Here is a 21,440-nt window from a genome sequence, read left to right on the forward strand (position 1 = left end):
ATGACCATCAAAACATCAAAACATCAAAAGGTCGTTTATAAATGATTTGGTGACAGAAGTGTCTTTCGTTCACAAACTTGCCTGATTCAGAGAAATTGCCATGTAGAAGCGAGACGTGATTGTAATTGTCTTATTTTAAAACATTTAATTATTCACCGGAAGATATACAGTTTAAGCTTTGCTAAGCTCTTAATACTTGTACACTAACCAACGAGTAAGAACGACTTATTTACTCGATTTCTTACCTTCATGACAACTGCTTTACTCATTTCGGCATCTTTAGGCCACTTGTGTCAGATTTCTACCTGTCAGTCGTCCACTCTTGTCTTCACTGCAACAGAAAGAGCTACAATAATTGTGTAGTAATTGTTTTGTTAATAACAATCAATTCAGTTTGATAAGTAAACAGTGAGTGTAACGTTTGTGTATCTGTGATTTACTGTCATGTTGAATACCTCTCAGTATTTGTATTTAAGCCTGTTCTAGCGGTTCCTATGGCGATGGTTGTACCAACAAATGCGGAAAATGCGCGAAGCCGCCATGCAGTCACGTGACCGGTGTTTGTACTGGGGGATGTGACAAAGGCTATCAGGGACAACTTTGTAATGAAGGTAAGTACTGTAGACATGGTACACCTGTATACAGACTATCAGGCAGACAGGAGGACATACAGACTGTGTCAGTGTACACAGATTCATTAATGTTTTGTCCTAATTATCTTGAATGTTTCTACTGTCTGTGTAGTTTTGAGAAACTTTGAATATGAAAGATTTGTAAATCAGACTGCATATACCTTTGTGGCTTTGGCTACAGCAGCATTTAGAGTCGATTGTTACATAACATGACTGGTGATCTTCTTGCTACACACCTTGACAGTCTTCAGAAGATTCAAAACATAACTTACTCGTACACAAGTCTTCAAACACATCATTCGTATGTTCTGAAGTCACGTGACAGCACACAAACATTTTGTTGATGAGATACTGACTGTCACATTCCTCGTACACACTAAACACACAGCTCCACAGTTATTACAAGAGTTGTGTCGGTGTGTAAGCCAGTCTGCTCTGTTGTCTTTTCACTTCCTAACCCTCGCCTCTGTTTACTGTTATGTCGAGTTGTTTTTTGTTAACATCATCATCGAATGTAGCCAAACAGTGAGATCAGTAGATAGGGAGACAGACAACAGTAGTCAGACATTGTAATTTTTTTAATTGTATTTATTTAGTTATCAATATGTGTAGACCTTAGGTTACACTAGTATTACACGATGTACTAAAGATGTCCACCTTTGACAATCAGCTCCTTGTATTCTGTGTTCAGTCTGTTCCCCTGGATCCTATGGAGCCGACTGTAAGCAGTCCTGTGGTCAGTGTAAGGGAGGCAACACTGAGTGTAACACAACCTCAGGGGTGTGTGAGTCCGGGTGTCAGCCTGGATATGTAGCTGCTTACTGTAACCAGAGTAAGTACAGTATCACAGGACAGTAAGTAGATGATAGGTCAATACCTGAATATTACAGATCACGTGAAAATCTACTCCTGTCCCTCTACAGTCATTGCCTCTACTCCTGTGACTTTCCTCAGTAACCCACTCGTACATCATGAATCAGACTCTTTGTCGTCTTTGCAAAAACATAGAAAAAGAAATTAAAATATGGGTATGCAATCTTCTCTACAAGCTTATTACTGTCATTTTAAACATACAGAAATAGACATTCGATGCTACTTCGTAAGTCGTACTTTGTTTATTTATTTACGTTTACAAAACTTTTTCATTTACACTATCAGTGGTTCTCTCCTTCTTTAATAACAATAAACTGCTCCTGTTGGTGGCAGCCAGGTGAGCAGGGCGATCTTGTCAATGAGAGAGAGAGACCTTTGAGTCAGATGCTTCAGAACAGTGTCAGAACTGTTTAAAAATTCTATAATTTTAATAATTTTAAAAACTCAGATTTTTTTCAATCACCATTTTACTGTCATAACAGTGTTTCATTAACCTGTTTTCTGTGTTCCAGCCTGCAATAGAGGATTTTATGGCGACGCCTGTAGCCACTGGTGTGGCTACTGCAGACAGGGAGACTGTGAACATGTCAATGGTGTTTGTCCGGGTGGATGTGTCGCAGGGTATGCGCCCCCGCTTTGTAATAAAAGTAAGAATACTAGACATTTCATGCCTATGAAGGTATATAGATAGCATTTACATTTATGATGCATGCATATCCGCATACACACACACACAGTTCAACATCTCTATGACAGGGTATTACCCTCATTATCCTGTTGACTGGGTACCTGACTGCCAGGGTTAGAAAATATAAACCAAGAACGAAAAGGAGATTGGCCTCGATATCAGTGAGAACTCTACCACCTCACACCCCAGCGGGTTACGGTGATGGAGTTACTCTGAGCTTTTGTCAAAAGAAAACATATATTCATACATATTCATATACATACATATATATATATATATACCCCTGATACTTATAAATCTCTAAAGCTCAGCTGTAAGTTAAAAAACAAAGAAGAGTAGGCTACAAAATTATGTTATGGTAGTGATACTGAGCTGTAATGACTATCTATGCTGATAGCATTCACATTCATTCTCAACATAAGAACACAATGAAATATGTTTTGAGACGAATTATTGTTGTTGTTGTTGTTGTTGTTGTTGTTGTTGTTGTTGTTGTTGTTGTTGTTGTTGTTGTTGTTGTTGTTACTACTACCACCACCACCACACAAAGATGACCATAAACATGTATGTGCACTACTATATATTGCAATAATAGTTATAAAACTAGTTTTTAAAATGCATGCTTATTTTTGGCATCGTCTAAATATTTCACCGGTCCTGTTTTCTAGTCTGTGACCAAGGATTGTATGGCGACAACTGTCGCTACACGTGCGGCAACTGCAGTCATGGAGATAACTGTGAACCTGTCACTGGTGTTTGTCCGGGTGGATGTCTGGCGGGATATCAGCCACCTCTTTGTAATGAGAGTAAGAATACTAGACAGAGCCATCCAAATGCATTTATCTACATAAATATTACATACAAATGTACATGTATATGGATTTCCCTCCATACCTTCATCCGTCGCTTTACCTTCTACTCTTGTACCTCATCTTTATGTTCTTCAGTGTGTCTATATGTACCTCACTGTTTACTGTTATCTTTCATTTATCATTATTGGTCTGTGCAGAGATTGCGATCTGTCTTGATGATGATGCTGTGCATTTTAAGTTCACATTATTATTATTATTATTATTATTATTATTATTATTATTATTATTATTATTATTATTATTATTATTATTATTATTATTATTATTATTATCATCATCATCATCATCATCATCATCATCATCATCATCATCATCATCATCATCATCATCAATATTATCTCTCCATCATCAACACCTTTTTGTTTCTGATGTTTCAAACTCTTACTTGATATGTCTAGACGATTATTCAGCCATTGACACCTATTGACAAATTAACAAATATCTCTCGAGCATTTAAGTACATTTTTCTATTTTCCTTTTTAAGATTTGTTTTTTAGAGGGGTAAATGGCTTGATATCTATCAGAATTACTATAGATCAACGTTTTATTTACCTCACTTCCTATTTCAGCCTGTTCTAACGGTTACCATGGAATCAACTGTAGCTACACATGCGGCAACTGTTCACAGACTGGGAAGTGCAGCCCTGTAGATGGCGCTTGTTCTTCAGGATGTCAAGGAGGCTATGAACCACCCTACTGTAACACAAGTGAGTCTTTTAACCTTCTAAAAACTAGTAGAAATATCGAAACGCGTGAGAGTGATTGGGACGAGAGTGTTAACTTGTCAATATGTTCCCTAAACTGTATAACTAACGAGACAAATAGTTTATAATGCAATGACATAATGAATGGGAGACTGTATTTCATTACTTTATAATTAAAGTCTCTAATAAGGAAGTCGACATCCTAATCTTACTGTGCCTGTGGGGAGAGGTGATAGGCAAGATGTTGTCGGGGCCAGTTTGTGTTCGGTGGTGCCAACCTCCTCTCACTCACTGCCTTTACCTCCCCAACTCTTTGAGAACTCAAGAACTTATTTAAAGCCAAGCAACTGTAGGAATTAGACAGTAGTAAACAGGTTAGGTGTGTCTCCTGGGTTCAGAGCTTTCATTTCTGGTGAATTGTCTTGCTACCCAGCCACCCGCAACACCTGGATCTCCAGCTAGAGGAGATGATGATGAGTAGCGGCAGCAGCTCTGACGATAGAATCAGTTCTGTGTCACTGTTAATGTCAGTGTCAGTGCCACTCTCTCTCATCTCACATGCAAGCGACTACTGCGCTAGTCCTCCTCCCTCTCAGAGCACAACTCAGTCTCCCCAACTTGCAGCAACAGGTCAGGTGTCACGTGACTGAGATAAACACACCTGTGACGACAGTACCTGAGTTAACTCAGGGTATGTTCCTTGACTAGTTAACTCGGAGACAGGTGTTGCTGTGCGTACAGACGAGTGATGTCGGGGTGACGATCAAGGAGGCTCAATTAGTGCTCATTACTTAACCTTTCCCTTCTTTCAGCGTGCGGTCGTGGTTTCCATGGCGACAACTGTGCGCAAACGTGCGGCTTCTGCGCAGTGGACACGTGTCATCATGAGACGGGTGTGTGTAGCTCCGGGTGTCAAAGTGGGTATCACGGAGACTTATGCAAGCAAGGTAAACATTGCAAACAAGGCAAGAATACTTGCTTAATTTTTAAAAAATGTCTTCTACCTATCTGTTCACACACACACACATACACATCATGCAGGCCTGTCGACAACAATAACACTATAAACTTTCATCGAGAAACTTTTATTAAGGGTAGAAACTTATATGGAAATGGGGTGGACAATGAGGCGAATAATGTATGCGCTACCTAGACAATATCATGAGCAGTACTGATGTTCGTGATATAATATCTCCATTATCCATCTATTCTGTGACTCACGTGTACTTAGCTCGGTAGATGGTTATGTAGGTGAGAAGGTATTGAAACTGAAGGATGTTTTACTCATTTAATGGCAGAAAGAGGAGGCGGCAGTGCTGGCAGAGTAGGCGGTGCTGTCGCTGGTGTTATCATCTTGGTTTTGATTGGTGTTGTCGTCTTCTTTGTTGTTAGGTAAAGAAATCGGAAGCTCTTAACTATTATCTCTCTTACAAACATACACACCAACAACAACAACAACAACACCACCACCACCACCACCACCAACAACAACAACAACAACACAGCAAGTACAAACACAGGTGAAAATTAAAATCTAGGTAAATTCTTTATTTAAAAGAAAGTGAGTAAAGGTCACTACTATGTCGGTGTTATGGAAGGGAATTTCCAGTTTCCAGGCAGCGTATAACAATCATTTAGTAGGTATCTTTCAGATGCTTAGTCCTCGAAAATACTGTAGGAAATTATTTTCATTTACTATTTACGATATTTTTTCATTTATCATTCTTAGTATTGTTACTTTTTGGTTCAGTCTCGTACCTTGAGTAGGGAACTTGTCTGATCAGCAGATGACTCCTTCATCCATGTCCCTTTGGTGCTAAATATAAAATGTAGTATTTTCAAATATATTGATACTTAATTTAGTAAACTAATTGACTATAGAATATAATTTTAAAAATGCAAAACCTCTTTTTAAAGTGCTCTGTGATCATTCTACTTGCTTTTCTTCCAGAAATAAACGTCGCAAAGAAAGAAAGTCAGATATGGCCCTCCACCATCACACAAATACTAACAGGGAAGAGAATGATTACCAACCAATGGCAGAAGGTTTGGATATTTTTCGTATAAAAACTTTATGATGTTATGTTTATGGGCAAAGTTTGCCAGGTAGCCGCATGTGCAAACGATGCTAACCGTACACATACTGATGTCCAGCGCGACATTTCATTACGGAAATCAGTTCAAAAGCTTCTTCATTAAAGACACGAAGTGCTCACCTATTCATGGCATCTAGACTTCATCACTGAGTGCATTTTGAGCAGCTACTCATAAACTATTGTTGTATATGCTAGGGTTTCCTAATCTCAAAATGGCTAAAAATTTTAATTTTGGTCAGCCTGAGGTCCGTGTATGTCTTTAATGTTTCAGCCGCCTTGAACAGCTCACCCAGTATACCGCCCATCAAACCACGTTCATCCCCGAAACCTCCACACAGCCACAACAGCAGCGCCGCCACGCAGCCCACGGGCGACAACCTGTACATGAACGTACCTGAACACACCGTCACGGCCATGCCCACCCCCTCCAGCAGCAACTCCCTGGGAAACGACTTCGGCGATGAACGCGGCGACGATGACGACGACGACGACGACGTGTACACCAACGACAGCCTGTACGCCACCTTCCGAGCATCCAGCCCTCAGCTGGACAGAGTGCAGCGCGCCCTGGTGGACCGTCTGGCCTCCGACCAACTTCCGGAAGAGTTCAAGGTCTTGAATCTGTTTCACACTTTGTCTTAAAAACAGATGAAACAGTCTTCATGTTGAAAACATTCAAAACTTTTTGAAAGATTTGTCTGTATTTGTCCAGTGAACCGCCTTAAATATATGATCTTGGTGTTTATCAGTGTGTGTTTCTGAGTCTGTCTGTCTGTCTGTCTGTCTGTCTGTCTGTCTGTGAGAGAGAGAGAGAGAGACCAATTCCAAAAACAATAAAATAAAATAAAATAAATACTAGCTGATGGGTTCGTTTGTTTGTGAGATGTTTTTAATGTTTCATGAAATGTATTTGTCCACACAGGAGTTGCTCAAGGGACTCACCGATGATCACAAAGTAGCGAAACTCAACTCGAACATAAAGAAGAATAGATATGCTTCAGTCTTACCTTGTACGTATGTCACGTGGTTTGTACTGTAAACTTAGTTAAAGGTGAATTGGTATCTAATTACTATCCTAAAGAATAATTACATGTCTGTTTATCTATCTCTGTTATGAACCTGAAAATAATTTTGTATGTAGATGAACATGTGATGAACGTATAACTGGTCTTTATCTTTTATTTATTTTTATTTATTTATTTAGTTTTTGCTGTGTGCAGCAATTTATTTTTGTACTCGGAATACAGTTTGTTTAATTTCATCTTAGATTTACATAAGTACATTTGAGCACTTATGTAACGCCCTGCTGGTGTCATCCATTATTTCAGATGACTATAACCGCGTCATCCTCAACGACGGCTTCCGGAAGGCACAGCTACTGACTACGTCAACGCCAGTTACATCACAGTAACTATCATTACTACCACCACCACAATCACCACACAACAACATCTAGCACCCAGACCTTTAAAAAGAAACCACAGCACTTACAACATCATCCACACAATGATGGCCACTGCCAATGATAATGTCATCGACTACTAACGTTTGTCTCGAGACAAAACAAACCTACATGTTCTGAAGTATAAGTATTTATGTTGTTACTTTTTAAACTATGGAAATATATTATCTTTAACTTGTGTCATTGTTTCAGGGCTTCCGACAAGAGAAGAAATACATTGCGGCACAGGGTATGTGTCCGCTTGATGGTCTGTTGAGTGTTTACCTCGCATTGAGGTTTTATACTTAAGTTCTCCATTCCTTGAAGTATACGGTTGTTACATAGATATTTATTTTAAGTTTTATAAAGAGAAGATTTGAAGACAGATTTGAGCTTTGAAATATCTTCGTTTCTTGTAGGTCCCCGTACCAATACTGTTGCGGACTTCTGGAGAATGGTGTGGCAAGAGAACGTGACTCAGATTGTCATGGTTACCAACACGGTTGAGGCTGGACAGGTGAGACAGAGTGTGACAAAACACCGCGAGGCATGCTGTCACAGTTTGTGACAATAAATAACAGACATCAGATCCAAACTATCTGAACCTGATTTTTTTACTCTTCAAAAATTTTTCCTAAACATCAACTGCAGTCGTTTGTAGCTGTTTTTTGGTCTTTTTGTATCACCTGACCTTTGACTTGTTGGTGACGTCAGGACAAGTGCGCCGAGTACTGGCCGGCTCAGGACAGCATTGTGACCTACGGTCCGGTCACGGTGACCGCAGTGGACGTCCGCCAGAGGGCCAACTTCATCATCAGGACCTTCGTCCTCAAAATGCGTCACGTGAGTGTCTGGGGTGCGGGTGGATGCTATACTTTTCCTTCGACATTTTGCGCAGATTGTCTTTTAGTTTCTTCTTTTCATCAAAGTGTAAGACCATAACAAATTAGCTGCTGACTAGGCGAGAGGTTTTGATTGCGATTTGTTTGTTAGCTTTTATTTTTGTTTATTTGTTATCTATGTTTTGATGTGTACTTTTTGTCGTATTGAGAAATCTGTCAACTCCACCCCGTGTTTATATTTAGGACAATGAGGAGCGAGAGGTGGAGCAGTACCACTACCTGGCCTGGCCTGACCACGGGGTCCCCACCACCACCTCCCTCCTCAACTTTTGGCGCTTTGCCAAGTCACGTGCCCCGCGCTCCCCGCCGCCACCTGTACTCGTGCACTGCACGTGAGTTCCGTCTCTGCGTGAAGTAAATGTGTGTGGATGTAGATTGTGTTTGTGTGTTTAGTCGAAGTTTTATCGGACAATATACTAGCCAAACTCCAATGTTTGTAACTTTTAATTAATAGAGTAATAGTAGGGATCACACCAAGTCTCCCAACACGTATTTGTAGTGAAACCTTATTTTGTAAAATTTCAGTTAAGCTAGTTTGAGTACAAATGCTAAAAATATTCTAAAAAATTCTAAGAAAAATTTAAAATGCTAAAAAGATATGAAACATACTACTTTATTTTTAAATTGAAAGCACTTTTTTCGGTTAACCTATCAACATCTATACCAGCTTTTATGACGTCATTGCCAACGGAATTCTTTGCCTCCCATTTTTATATTTAAGCGCTGGCGTCGGAAGAACAGGAACGTACATCGCTCTTGACATCGCCTTCGACGAAGCCGTCGCCCGTGGGGAAGTAAACGTTTTTGATGTCGTCAAGACGATGCGGAAGCAGCGGTGCATCATGGTCCAGACGTTGGTAGGTACAGCAAACAAACACTCACAGCGATGCAAGTCTAAGTGAGTAAGCAGACAGGCATTTCATCAAGTAGGACAATGCTTGCTAGACTTTCTTTGTATCTCTCCTTTCCTTTTCCCATTTGTTTTCTTCCCTCTCCTTTCTTCGCTCGCCCACTGTATGGAAAGGAGGAGATTAATGCTAAAATGAGTCTACAGGAGGAGAAAAGGTATTTTACTGGAAAGAAATAGGAATCCTTGCTCACCCACTTGTATTTCCTTGACAGGTCCAGTATGTCTTCCTTCACAAGATTCTGCTGGAGGCCTACACCGGACGAAGCACATCTTTCCTAGAGGACAACTTTGAGGTCATCTTCACCGAGCCAGTCAGAGCCGGCAAACAGAATTCTGTCATCGACGCAGAATTCAGGGTAGTTATTATTATCTGGATTTATCTTCGTTAACTGGAGGGTTAAGTGGACAGCATGTCCTATGTTGTCTGCTTGTTGCCCTTCCTACCTGGGTGTGGAATGGATTGAATGATGGCGATAGATCATTGGCAGGTGGACGACAAAGTGAGTCGACAGGATGAATGGGTTCATGAGGGTGTCAGGTGGCTGACTTGTTTTACGGGAAGTAAATTTATTTATTATTCTTTGTTTGTTTGTTTGTTTGTTTGTTTGTTTGTTTGTTGTTTGTTTGTTTGTTTGTTTGTTTGTACGTTAGTTCTTTTTAGTTGGTTTGGGGCTGAGGAAGTCTTTTGGAATTTTTTGTATGAAGTCTTTTGTTGTGAGTTGTTTTTTTACGGATATAATTTATTTCATTCTTTATATTTCTATACTTCTTTTATGACTTTTAGTATCGCTATTTATTTACAGCTTGACAATATAACTGATTCATTCTCTTTCAATGTATAGATATATAACTGATCAGATTAATGCCTAACCTTACATTGACCCCAAGGCTTCACTAAACCCCAGAAGTCCCAAATAAAAATGCGTATACCTACCCTGGATACAATTCGTGTTTAATAATGAGCTGATGATCAATGAGCTCTGGCTGTACTCACTCGGTTCTCACATACTTTGTGACTGTCGTCTGTCAGAGAATTATGCTAATGAGATCGTTGACTCCGGAGCTGACCTACGCAGCTGCTCGAGACAAAGAGAACACGGACAAGAACAGAAGCAGCAAAGCCTTGCCAAGTAAGAGAAATACTTTCAAAACAAATGTTCTAAGTGTTTAGACTGTCGTTATTTCATTTTTCTTTCATTTTTTCTGTATTTGCTTTTTGGTATTCTATGATTGTGTTTGTATTGTATTTTTGTTTTACATTGATGCCTGTAATATAGCCTTTTTTTACTAATAAGTTTCACATACCTGTTACCTACCACTAGTCTGAAGCCTGAGTCGGGTTGATATTGTGTGGTAGGTGATGAACACCGGGTGTTTCTGACAGCTCATGTTCCTAGACGCAATCAGTATATCAACGCTGTCTTCATGCCGGTAGGTGGGGTAGCTGTTCTCTTCTCTTTGTCTAAAGTTAATTTGTTAATTTGAGTAATTAATCTACGTTCTTTGGTCCACAATAATTATGCAGATATAAACGTTTGTCCTAATTAATTATTTTGATTGTTTCTAATGTAACCGTCTGCTATCTACTCTGTGTTTATTTAGTAAATCATCAAGATAAATGTACGTGGACAACATGAAGTGTTTACTGTTTATAATGTCTTTGCTAGTCGTACCTGACGAGCAGAGGCAGCATCCTCACACAGCTCCCTCTGCCAAGCACTCTGGTGGATTTCTGGCGCCTTGTTGACGGAAATGACGTCATAACGGTTGTTTCTCTCGGTTCGCCGAAAGAAGCAGAAACAAAGGTGAGAGTTCAGGAAATTGCAAACACGAATTGTTTCTGTTCACACGATCTGAATTCAGTCGTACATTTAGAAAATACAATCTCGAATTTCAGTCTAGATAATGCTAATTTTCCTTTTTGGTTTCTTTTAGTTTTGTTTTTGTTTTTGTTTTTTTCTGTTATTGTTGCATGAAGGACAGTTTATTAATTTATGTGTCTGCCCCATGGCTCACTTTGTCGTCTGCTTCTGTAGGATTTCTGTCAGTACTGGCCGGTCACCAGTACAAGGGCGATACAGGCTGACCCCTACTTGGTGAGCTTAAAAACATCTTCAAAGCTGGACACCCATCTCACTCTCTACCAAATGAGTACAGAAAAAGGTATCACATCCTTCGCCCCGTCTAAGAAAATACCTCGAAGATGTAATCACAGAAAAATGGCAACTGTCTCTATGTCTGTCTTTCTTTTCTTTTTTCTTCAAACATTTTCATTATTAATTCTATTTTTCTGTCTGATTTCACTTTTCAGTCGACGTTCTAGTTTAAAAGTCTTTATTTCATATGCCAGGGCAAGAATGCTGTCCATGTTGACAACAGCGAAACCATCTAGACTGAGACACTTTATTATCTCAATGGAATCTCCTTAAAAATCTTCCTTGAGTTCTCGCCCATTGACCTTTAGCATTGTGTATTTTAATATTACCTCTCCACTCTTGGTTCTTCTACTTCATGTTGAACTAAAGAAATCCGTTCCTCTAGCCATCTCAAGAAACTTTTCTTTCTGCTCAGGGTTCTGAAAAGAGAGATGTGAGTCTAGTTCGCTTTGACGACTGGTCTGAAGAAATACCTGGCAACACCTCAGAGTTACTTACCTTGATCAGCTTCATAGATAAACGGCGCCAGGTGGAAGACAACAGCAGCCCGGTTGTCATTCAGTGCATGTAAGTTCCTTGTTGGTTCATCATTTAGTTAGCATTGTTCAGGTAAGTTTCTCGCCTTCCTTCATCATCAAGCACCCGTAATGTTCTCGCGTTCGTACGACGTCCAGTTCCGGTAAGTTCTTTACCTTCTGACTGGTGTTGAGGTTGTCCTGAGATGAATGTACACTGGTTATTCAATGAGTGAATAGTTAATACACTATTGCCAACCTCAGTCAAAGCAAATTAATCACCATGTTTATGTACTAGGGGGAAAAGCAGTGAATACCAACCTCAGATGAATGCAGCAAGTATTTCATCTCCATTCGCGAGTCAGAAAAATTGTCATTCAGTAATGGTCGAGGAGAAAGGTAACTCAAACAATAAATGAAACCTGTTCAAAAAATTTTTTTTTGTAAAGGGACGGGGTGGCCAAGAGCGGGTTGTTCAACGCGCTGTGTGACGTCATCAGTCGCTGACCTTTGACAAGGAAGTTGACGTGTACATGACGGTGAGGGAGCTGCACAACGTCAGACCTCAAGCTCTGACCTCGGTGGTGAGTTGTCACCTGAGTGTAATAACGAAAAACAGTTTTAAAAATAAACATGCCCGAAGAGAGGTTAATTCAAACTCGAGTGTTTTATTGGTTTTTGCTTTGTTTTTGGTTTACTGGGTTTTGTTGTTGTTTGTTTTGTTTTGTTTTGTTTTTGTTTGTTGTTTTTGTTTTAATTTGTTTTGTGGTTTTTTTAGTTTGTGTTTGGTCTGTTTCTTGTTTTTCATTTCCTGAATCTGACCAATGTTTCTTTTATTGACAGGCTCAGTACCGCTACTGCTACGAAGTCGCTCAGCAACGTTTTTCAGAGACATCGATGTACGCCAACACTAGTTGAACACGAGTGTGTATCACAGGTCAACACTAAAGGCAAAGACTACTTGCGTGCCAATGTTCATTGGACATAGATGAACACATACTAATGCCAGGTTTTGCTGAACATGGATTTTAAAATATTAATTCAAAAACTAAGACAAGCTTAGTGTTTAAGTGCCTCGTGGATTGAAACTAATGAGAGAAGACTGTGGAGCACTACAGTAGAACACTGAACACCAGTCGACAACACTGCAATTCAAATGTGATGGAATATAAATTAACTTGAATGTTGAAATTAAACACTAGTTTGTATCAGTCCTTATCCCAAACCTTCTTGATGCCAGCTTACATCACAGGCATCAGCTGATGAGAATCCTCGCCAAGTCTTCATCAATGCTAACAGAAAATATTCACACATTCCACACTTTGTGAGAACAGTATTCTACTGCCTCTCCTTCTGTGCTTTTACGGGACATTTAACAGCTGCTCCAGTCTCCTTTAACCTTAGGCTTGGTGTACAGACAACATCAATTGAGATTGTATGAAACATGTATTAGCAGGCCTGTAAGATTCTTGTATATATACCTTTACTTTCCAAACGGATGCAATATCTACCAAGCAAATCCAAGAAACTGTCAAATGCTCAAATGTTATGTTCAAAACGACTTTTAATGTAAATAAGAATAATGTTTTCAATTTGTGCATTTCGTGAAAACTGTTAAATTATATTTGTCTGTGTAATAAGGATGGGGGAGTTACGATAACTGACTTTTGTTTATTATGTATTTCTCTACAACACAAGCCATTACAACTACATTAAACATTTTCGGGCATTGTATGCATATGGTTGTATGGATTATCTACCAATCTCAGTCTCACTATAATAAATGGATTTTATTTACGGTTTAAATGTATAGAAAATACGTTTCTTAAGTTAAGTAAAGCTACTGATGGCAAACATTTATAAAAGTTGCACGTATTAATTTAATTTAAAGAAAATTGACCCGCTCGGTAAAAATGTTATATACATTTATTTACTTTGTCTTTTCTCTGTTAAAAAGCTTAATTTTTGTATAAAGTTTCTATTTTGTCAAATATTATTTTGATCTTATGATGCTTCGACATTTAAATTTCAAATGATTTGTATCTGATTACAGAACAATTTCAAGTATTATAATCTTTGGATTATTTTTATTATGTCCTCAACCTTTAGCTTTGTTTTCGTCAAGCTTCTCTTGACTGTCTTCCGGGGCTTCTCTGTACATCCTTTGTCTAGACTTGTACACAAAACATATTTACAGCCTCCTGTCAGTTGTTTACACAAGGTCCCCTACTATAGACTCCTAAATATAAACTGTCAGAATACCGACTTCCGGTGTTAACTAGTTGATACACTCTTCTTACACTTCTAACTTCTTCATATGTAATCCTTTGAACATTGCCTTTCCCATATCGTAAAGTTTGTTGCAGCTTTTCAGAGAAAAACTCGTTTATAGATTGTTTCTCGAACCCGGATGAAAGCAGCTCTTCACGCCTGGTGACGTGTCAGGCCTCCAGCCATTGGCCGCCAGTTACGTGCGATGTGCGGGAAGCCTGACATCCGGTGAGATAACTCTTGATCCTTCAGTCCTTCAATTGCGCTTCCGGTCTGCAGTGAACATTGTTTGCTGGTGCACTCACTCGGCACATGCTCTAGGTCTGTGGTCAGAGAGAGCTGTGTATGGATGATGCTATCTAGCTCTGTGGTCCACTCAACAATCGCTAGGACATGTGACAGTAATGTGGGCTTGAGCAGACGATCGCTTGTGGTGGACAAGTGCCACGTGTCGCCAAAAGAGACCCGGATGCTGTGTCTGTGTGTGAACAACGAGCCACACAGTGTTTAATGTTTGTAGCATCGGGTTCCTGTGTACTCAAGAATCGTGAACAAGTCACAGAGGATCACTTCATACTGTGAAGTGCTGCAAGCTGGTTGTGGAAATAGTTTCAGAGGCTCTCACTGATAGTCGAGCTTGCAACAGCCTGGAACTTTCATCGGATGCAAGAGTGGATGGATATATGTCTCTGTCACACACTCACTCTTACACAGCGAGTCGAGAGAGAGTGGCTGGCAAAGTGGACAGAAAACTCCACTCACCAATTTCCGGATCTGTCGTATTTAGAAATTAGTCCTCTAATGTGTTCCGGCTCCAGAACCTAAGCACGCTCTCTGTGGAACACTAAACATTCACCACTTCCCCAAATATCATCAATGTTTCGATCTTCCAATTTAATGAGGTAAATGATCACAAAAAGTGAAGACAAAAAGCGACCACAATGGTTCACAAACTCCCCAACAGCACATACATGCAGTAGGGTCACAACAACAACAACATCAGTCTACATCCTCAACACGAAGTAGTCTGCAACACGTCACGTGGCGGCCACTGCAACGGTTAGAATCTCAACAACGACAAACAGTCACCGGGTCCTCTTGAACATGTCATCGCTAATACCAACAAGGATGAACTTTCTCTGCTAAACACGTTATCACTAAATATTATACATGATGATGAGAATGAGACCCCATGATGAGAGAGGAAATAAATCTGTGTAAGAATACTTTTGTACGAAAAGAGTATATATACAAACACAATCACATTTGTATGTCCATATATTACCAGCATAAAAATATTGCTCAAATGTTCGATATGTTTACAATTTATAAATTTTAAAAAAGAACAGATAGATGTCTTCGGGTTGGCTGTTTTACATACACACAAGCAAATGTGTAAACGTGCACGTACAGACTGCCACACGAGGCTAACATGAAGTTAGCGAGTCAGCACGGCGAGTGTGGCCAAGCCACACCTGTTAAATGAGAGACACACCAGTTTGTTTGTTTGTTTGTTTCTTTGTTGTTTTAAGATAGCTGGCGTTTGCTCTGAGGGGCGCACCGGTTCGATACCCGTGTAATAGCTCACTTTCCACAGCCGACTCAACTGACGGGAATGTGTCCCCGACTCCAAAAAGGTTTGAGGGAAGGTAAAGCAAGGGAAGAGGAAAATTTCGTCCCGAAAAAAAGTGAGGTTTCTAACAACTTACTAATGGTCAGAAATAAACAAAACCTGTTTACAGCATGATCAATGTGTCATCTTGCTGAGCATAAGTCAGAAGTTATTCATTAATTAGAGTCTACTCAATGAAAGACGGAACAATTTCATTTCTTCTTCTGTTACTAAAGAAAGAAAGCGTTAGTTTGCCATTGTTCCTTTGTCACGAGCATGACATGTCAGCAATATATTGAGAAAATCTGGTTAAGCGCATTAATACATGTGCTCTTACAAAATATACAACAGAATTTAAAAGCAAGTACTTGACCTGTCGCCTTCAAGTTCTTTGCTAATGGCGAACGATTTGCAGCCACTTCACTCAAAAAAAAGTGTTTTAACAGGGCTCTTTACAAATATTAATATTAAATGACACAAACAACTATCAACCGAACAACAAGGACATGCACTACTTTCCTTGCCCTGCACACGTAGTACAGACGGCAGGAGAGACTATGTCAAGACTAAGGGTCGAGTCATCAAACAGACAATTCCTAGGAACTACATTCCGGAAAACACACAGATAAAGCAACATTGTGGTGACTGGTGGAGAAAATCCCTGGGAACTATTTTCGGGGTAATTTAGACACAGAGTAACATCACCTTGTAGTAGTCTCTTGTATTAGGCTTAAAACTATCGCAAGAAATGTTGTTTCCACCTTCATATTGTTTGTGTCAGTCTTCAGTGTCGGGCTGATTTATATGGCAGCACATGGTGGCCATTAGTGTCCTGTTGGTCGACACAGTGGTCTTCGATGTCCTGTTGGTCTACATGGAAGTGTTGGTCTACAAGGCATTCTTCTGTGTCCTGTTACTCTACATGGAAGTCCTCAATATTGTTTTAGTCTACAAGGCATTCTTCTGTGTACTGTTGCTCTACATGGAAGTTCTCAATGTCCTGTTGCTCTACAAGGCAATCCTGTGTGTCTTTTTGCTCTACAAGGCAATCCTGTGTGTCCTGCTGCTCTACAAGGCAATCCTGTGTGTCCTGTTTCTCTACATGTTAGTGCCCAATGCTGTGCTGGTCTGCATGATGAGGTTTTTCACTCGGCGCTGTGCCACTTCGTAGCAGTAGCGATACTGGACCTGAGCACAAAGACAGCCGCGAGTTACCTTAAGCACAAATTAATTCTCTTATCAAATAAAGCAAAATAACGACAGATTACATAACAAACGCAAATAAGCGAGATCATGTCAATTTAACGGTGTTGAAGAACCGTTACAAGAGTGATTCAGGGAAGATAAGCCTGCATTAAGATAGATTCATTGTGTTTTGCATTCAGCTTGTAATATCTGGATCACGTGGTAGCTCCACAACATACTAACGGCTCTACAGACTCGTACCACTGACGTCACGGCTTGGGGTCTGACGTTGTGCAGCTCTCGGATCGTCAAATAGACGTCAACCTCCTTGTCATGTGTCACGCGGCTGATGACGTCACACAGTGCGCAGAATAAACCGCTTTTGGACGAACCGTCACTGAGCGTAAATCACAAACCACTTAATTCTCAGGTATCACGCTTGAATTTGAATAAAATATTGACTTGCTTACACGGACTAAATAAATCAATGCTAAAAAGGAAAGAAAGACAGAAAGAATGAATGAAGGAAAGAAAGTAAGAGAAGACGAAAAATAATAATTTGCCAAAAAAAAGCTAAATGCAAGAAAAAATATTCAAAAGCGCACGATTCAATACAAGTATATTTGCTGTCAGTGCTGTCAATCTAAAATAATCACGTGACGGGACAAGGACATGTAAAGCCGCAAACGAAGTGTATCAATAAATAAATTATAACAACTAATTAACAACTAATAAATATGTACAATGCGACAGATACAACAAATAAAATTCTTGGCATACTTCTAAACCACAAGTCGATCAACATTTGTGCAAACCCTAAAATAACCGCACGGATGAAACACGCACAAACAAGATGATGATGATGAGGAGGAGGAGAAGAAGGAGGAGGAGAAGAATGTACTCACATGCACTGAATGACGACAGGGCTACCCGTGAAGTGTGCCCGGGTACTTTCAAGTGTGTCGATTAAGTGCAGCAGCTCGGACGTGCTGGCGGGTAGGTCACCCTCCCACCCCTCGAAGTGAAGCACTCGCAGATCACGTGACCCATCAGAGCGGTGCTGAATGGTGCCAAGAAACAAAACTCAACATGTGACCATTAGTTGTAGATGTGGGTGGTCACTGTGGCCTTCAAGTGTACATTGCGGGTGTTTTTCTACCCCTTTCTAAAACTAGAATCCGTTTTAACAGGAGAAATAACCCGAAAGTCTGACTTTCCATATTTGGGTTAGAACATCCAGAAGGGAAATGCTTTATGAATTCTTATCGACTTGTTTACTTTGCAGTCTAGACTTTCTCATAGCTGTGAAGGATGTGAAAAAGTCTATGGCAGTGAAATTCTTTTATAACAATTAAAAACAATCGCTGAAAACATGTTTAAATGTTGCATAAAATAATACAAAGAAAGTAATAGAAATATGTTGGTAAATAATATTATAGAACTTTGATTATTTATTTTGACACATCATTATCCTTTCACCTCTCTCATTCTCTCTCTCACACGCTCGCTCACTTATTCATTTACTTCTCTTTTTATTTTCATTTTTTTTTTTGGTCGCTAAATTCCTTATCTAGTAAATTAGAAATCGTCACTGCAAAACAGCTGTTGTTGTTGTTGTCATCCTGGTTGTCATTGTCAATCAGAGAGCTGAGATATTGCTCGTTCTCTGACGTCATCTCTTAAACGAATTTTTCTTTTAAACAGTCCTTGATGACGTTTGTGTCATCAGTGACTCCATACAACCTGCACGTGACCGACAGTTGTCTCCCGTATTTACCTCCATGTTGAGACTGACGGCGTATGACGTCAGATGATCCCGATCTTGGACACGTTCTGCAGCGTCACGCAGTATGCGCCGATCTCCATCATCTTGCTGGGAGGCCGGGGCCAGTACCGACACCAGTCCTGACGTCAACATATCAAAACGTCACATCGCGTTGTCAAACTACGTGACTGTCACGAAAAAGGATTTTGACTCTTAATGCGCTGTTACACATGTTCACTGCAACATTACTAAGTAGATTCTGTCAGCTTCGTGTCCAAGTAGATTCTACCATTACTCTCATGTCACAAGTAGATTCTGACATTACTCTCATGTCACAAGTAGATTGTGACGTTCCTTACATGTTTTAAAGTAGATTGTGATACCTTCGTGTTACGTTCCTCCTCTTCGCTCCCCAAGGAGACGATAATCTTAATGTCGTTTTCATCCACCATACGCCAGAAATCAACCAGAGTATCCGGAAGCGGAAGTTGCGTGAGAAATTTCCATTGCGCTCCCGGAAGGTCTACACAGAAACCTTTGTTAAGCTCAGCAATGGAAGTGACGTAACGCACGTTGTCAGCTCCATTCCTGAACTAATTCTTACATTTCTTGTCTTTCTGATTAAATGGTTCATAAATTTACCTTTTAAATGGATTAAAAAGTATGAGAAGAAAAAGAAAAAAAAACATGTAACGAATCTGTTACATTTCTCAACAGTAGATAATTCCTACTAACCGAGAGAAACACGGCGTTGATGTATTTGTTGCGGCCGGCAAAACGTCTTTTAAGGACCACCAGGTATCGTCCGCTGAAAAAGTAAGTTCCAGTTTTAGAACTGACCTGGTAACATCTACAAGTGATGTCAAATATTTATTTATATGCATTGTTGCACTGTGTTGTGTAGTGTGGAATTGAAAACAATCAGTCATCACACGTGTAAACTCGTTAGCTTACCTGGAAGACAGTCTTTGTTCCGATTCTTGTTCAGGTTTTCATGATGCTCTGCTGCCGTGCACGTGCGATTTGCAGTTAGCTTGTGCATCCACATCAGCGTCTGTTGGTGATAAACAAGGTGTGTTATCGTCAATCAGACAGATTTATTCTCATCGATAAATAACGCTCCAAATGTTCCTCATCTAGTGAATATACTGGACTAATAATTTCGTGGACTAAGACTTGGAAATGAAAACTACTCAGTACTGAAGAACAGTCAGTATAAATCTAATGAGTCCAGTGAAGTCCAAAGAAGTCCACTTTCTCCAAAGTCATGCATGCTGATGTCTCTGTCCTCATGTCACCACTGTCATCACCTGGAACTCTTTGTCGATTCGTGACAGCTGTGTCTTGGCGCTGATTGGTCGCTGGAAGGTTGCCTCAAAAAGGTCAAGGGCCATTGTCGTGTCACGACCCGCGTAGGCTTCCAGCAGGAGTTTGTAGAGAAACACGAAATGCTCCTGTGGAAAATGTCAGAATCGTTAGCACTCGAACACAGAATATATTTGTTTGACCTACCTTCAATGGCATCACAAAAAAATGAATCAATCACCTGCAGCACTCGTCAATGTCATTGATGTTGTGAGAAAGGGAGAAAACTGCAAAGAGAAGTATCTGATAACCAAATTACCAAAATTATAGTCCCAGTAAGAAATAATTATGAAATTACTAGCTTCAGAAGATGACATTTTTGATAGATCTCAGAGCAAGGTAATTGCTTGATAAAAAAATAAGTTATATTTCAAATTTTGATAAAACTAGTAGAAACATGTAAACAATAATCGTGATAAGCTGTATACAGCCATTACGCTTACATATACCTTTAATACCGAAATAAGATATCAGGTAAATGACATAAAAATTTACATGGTTATTCTTTACATATTATTCTGGGGAGGTGGATAGCCGAACGGTCAGAGCGCAAGGTTGGTGCACGCTTACAACCCGTGTGACGTAGCATCCTTGCTCCCAGTTGACCCGACGGTTGAATAATTGGTAGTAGTTACTGTCCTGAAGTGATTACATCTATGCTGATAGATGATTCTTCTCAACATGTGTAGATACTCTAACCGTAAGTATAATGAACACTTTTTCTGAGATCATTATAATATGTTTATTTTTATTTGTTGTTATGCGCTTTGAGATAGTCTTTGATGGTGGGGTACAGCGCTTTATTATTTAACTATATTATTATCAAAAGGATCTTGTTTCGAATACAGTGGCATCTTGAAACCCTTACTCCTCAACCACCGAAAGATCTACTTTAGTTTTCATGCGTTGTAAGAATCTGTCATTCCTATCTGCTGCACCAAGTACATGTACTGACTGTACAAATGTGGCAAATCGTTTTGACCCAAAGTTACAAATAAAAAGGTCAAGAGCTCGAGACGGAAGGTCAGAAATCGCTCCACATCCGCCAACCGGAAAATGCTGTGGTGCGATAAGCAACACCACACAGAGATGAGAGGAAAATATTGAAAAGAGAACGCACTGGTGGTGAATACAAAGGGAGACAACTTCATATCATGGCTTTCTTAATATGTTTTCAGTAGTTATGTACCCTGGATGGGTGTCATCATTAATTTTCGATTAATTGACTGACTATCAATAATATTTGTCGTCAAAAAAGTCTAGGGGCAGTGCAAAGTGGAAAAAAATCATTTAAAGTTGTGAAAACATTTACCAGAAGTTTACAAGGAGGTGCACATAGATTATTTTCTTTTCTTAAGGAAGATGTGGTCGACATGGAAACAACATGGCGCAGTTCTAGCAGAAATGAAAACAAAGTCACTTGCTCAACAATAAGCAAACAAACAACAACAAG

General features: G+C 39.7%; 2 protein-coding genes across 4 annotated transcripts in view; one reads left to right on the forward strand and one right to left on the reverse strand.

The window, feature by feature from the left end:
• Positions 1 to 8,149, forward strand: part of LOC112572437 (multiple epidermal growth factor-like domains protein 6) — a 62,820-nt gene extending 54,671 nt beyond the window's left edge. For 2 of the 3 annotated variants that reach the window (XM_025252115.1, XM_025252117.1), the window contains 14 exons: positions 477 to 611; positions 1,324 to 1,464; positions 2,018 to 2,152; positions 2,862 to 2,999; positions 3,635 to 3,772; positions 4,582 to 4,716; positions 5,062 to 5,161; positions 5,721 to 5,815; positions 6,137 to 6,477; positions 6,788 to 6,875; positions 7,194 to 7,272; positions 7,520 to 7,556; positions 7,726 to 7,823; positions 8,021 to 8,149. In XM_025252115.1, coding sequence (XP_025107900.1) covers positions 477 to 611; positions 1,324 to 1,464; positions 2,018 to 2,152; positions 2,862 to 2,999; positions 3,635 to 3,772; positions 4,582 to 4,716; positions 5,062 to 5,161; positions 5,721 to 5,815; positions 6,137 to 6,477; positions 6,788 to 6,875; positions 7,194 to 7,272; positions 7,520 to 7,556; positions 7,726 to 7,782 — 1,619 coding nt within the window. In that variant the 3' untranslated portion in view covers positions 7,783 to 7,823; positions 8,021 to 8,149. The remainder of the gene's footprint in view (positions 1 to 476; positions 612 to 1,323; positions 1,465 to 2,017; positions 2,153 to 2,861; positions 3,000 to 3,634; positions 3,773 to 4,581; positions 4,717 to 5,061; positions 5,162 to 5,720; positions 5,816 to 6,136; positions 6,478 to 6,787; positions 6,876 to 7,193; positions 7,273 to 7,519; positions 7,557 to 7,725; positions 7,824 to 8,020) is intronic. The other variant, XM_025252116.1, reaches the window with a different exon arrangement.
• A 6,708-nt stretch (positions 8,150 to 14,857) lies between these two features.
• Positions 14,858 to 19,009, reverse strand: LOC112572456 (receptor-type tyrosine-protein phosphatase alpha-like). Its single transcript, XM_025252152.1, has 5 exons — positions 19,006 to 19,009; positions 18,635 to 18,762; positions 17,763 to 17,917; positions 17,119 to 17,254; positions 14,858 to 16,860 (listed from the first exon to the last, which is right to left on the reverse strand). Exons 2-5 carry the CDS (start codon positions 18,638 to 18,640, stop codon positions 16,771 to 16,773), a joined length of 387 nt encoding a protein of 128 aa, XP_025107937.1. The 5' UTR covers positions 18,641 to 18,762; positions 19,006 to 19,009; the 3' UTR covers positions 14,858 to 16,770.
• Between the last annotated feature and the right edge of the window lie 2,431 nt (positions 19,010 to 21,440).

Source organism: Pomacea canaliculata, linkage group LG9 (genome assembly GCF_003073045.1).
Source record: "Pomacea canaliculata isolate SZHN2017 linkage group LG9, ASM307304v1, whole genome shotgun sequence".
Classification (NCBI taxonomy): domain Eukaryota; kingdom Metazoa; phylum Mollusca; class Gastropoda; order Architaenioglossa; family Ampullariidae; genus Pomacea; species Pomacea canaliculata.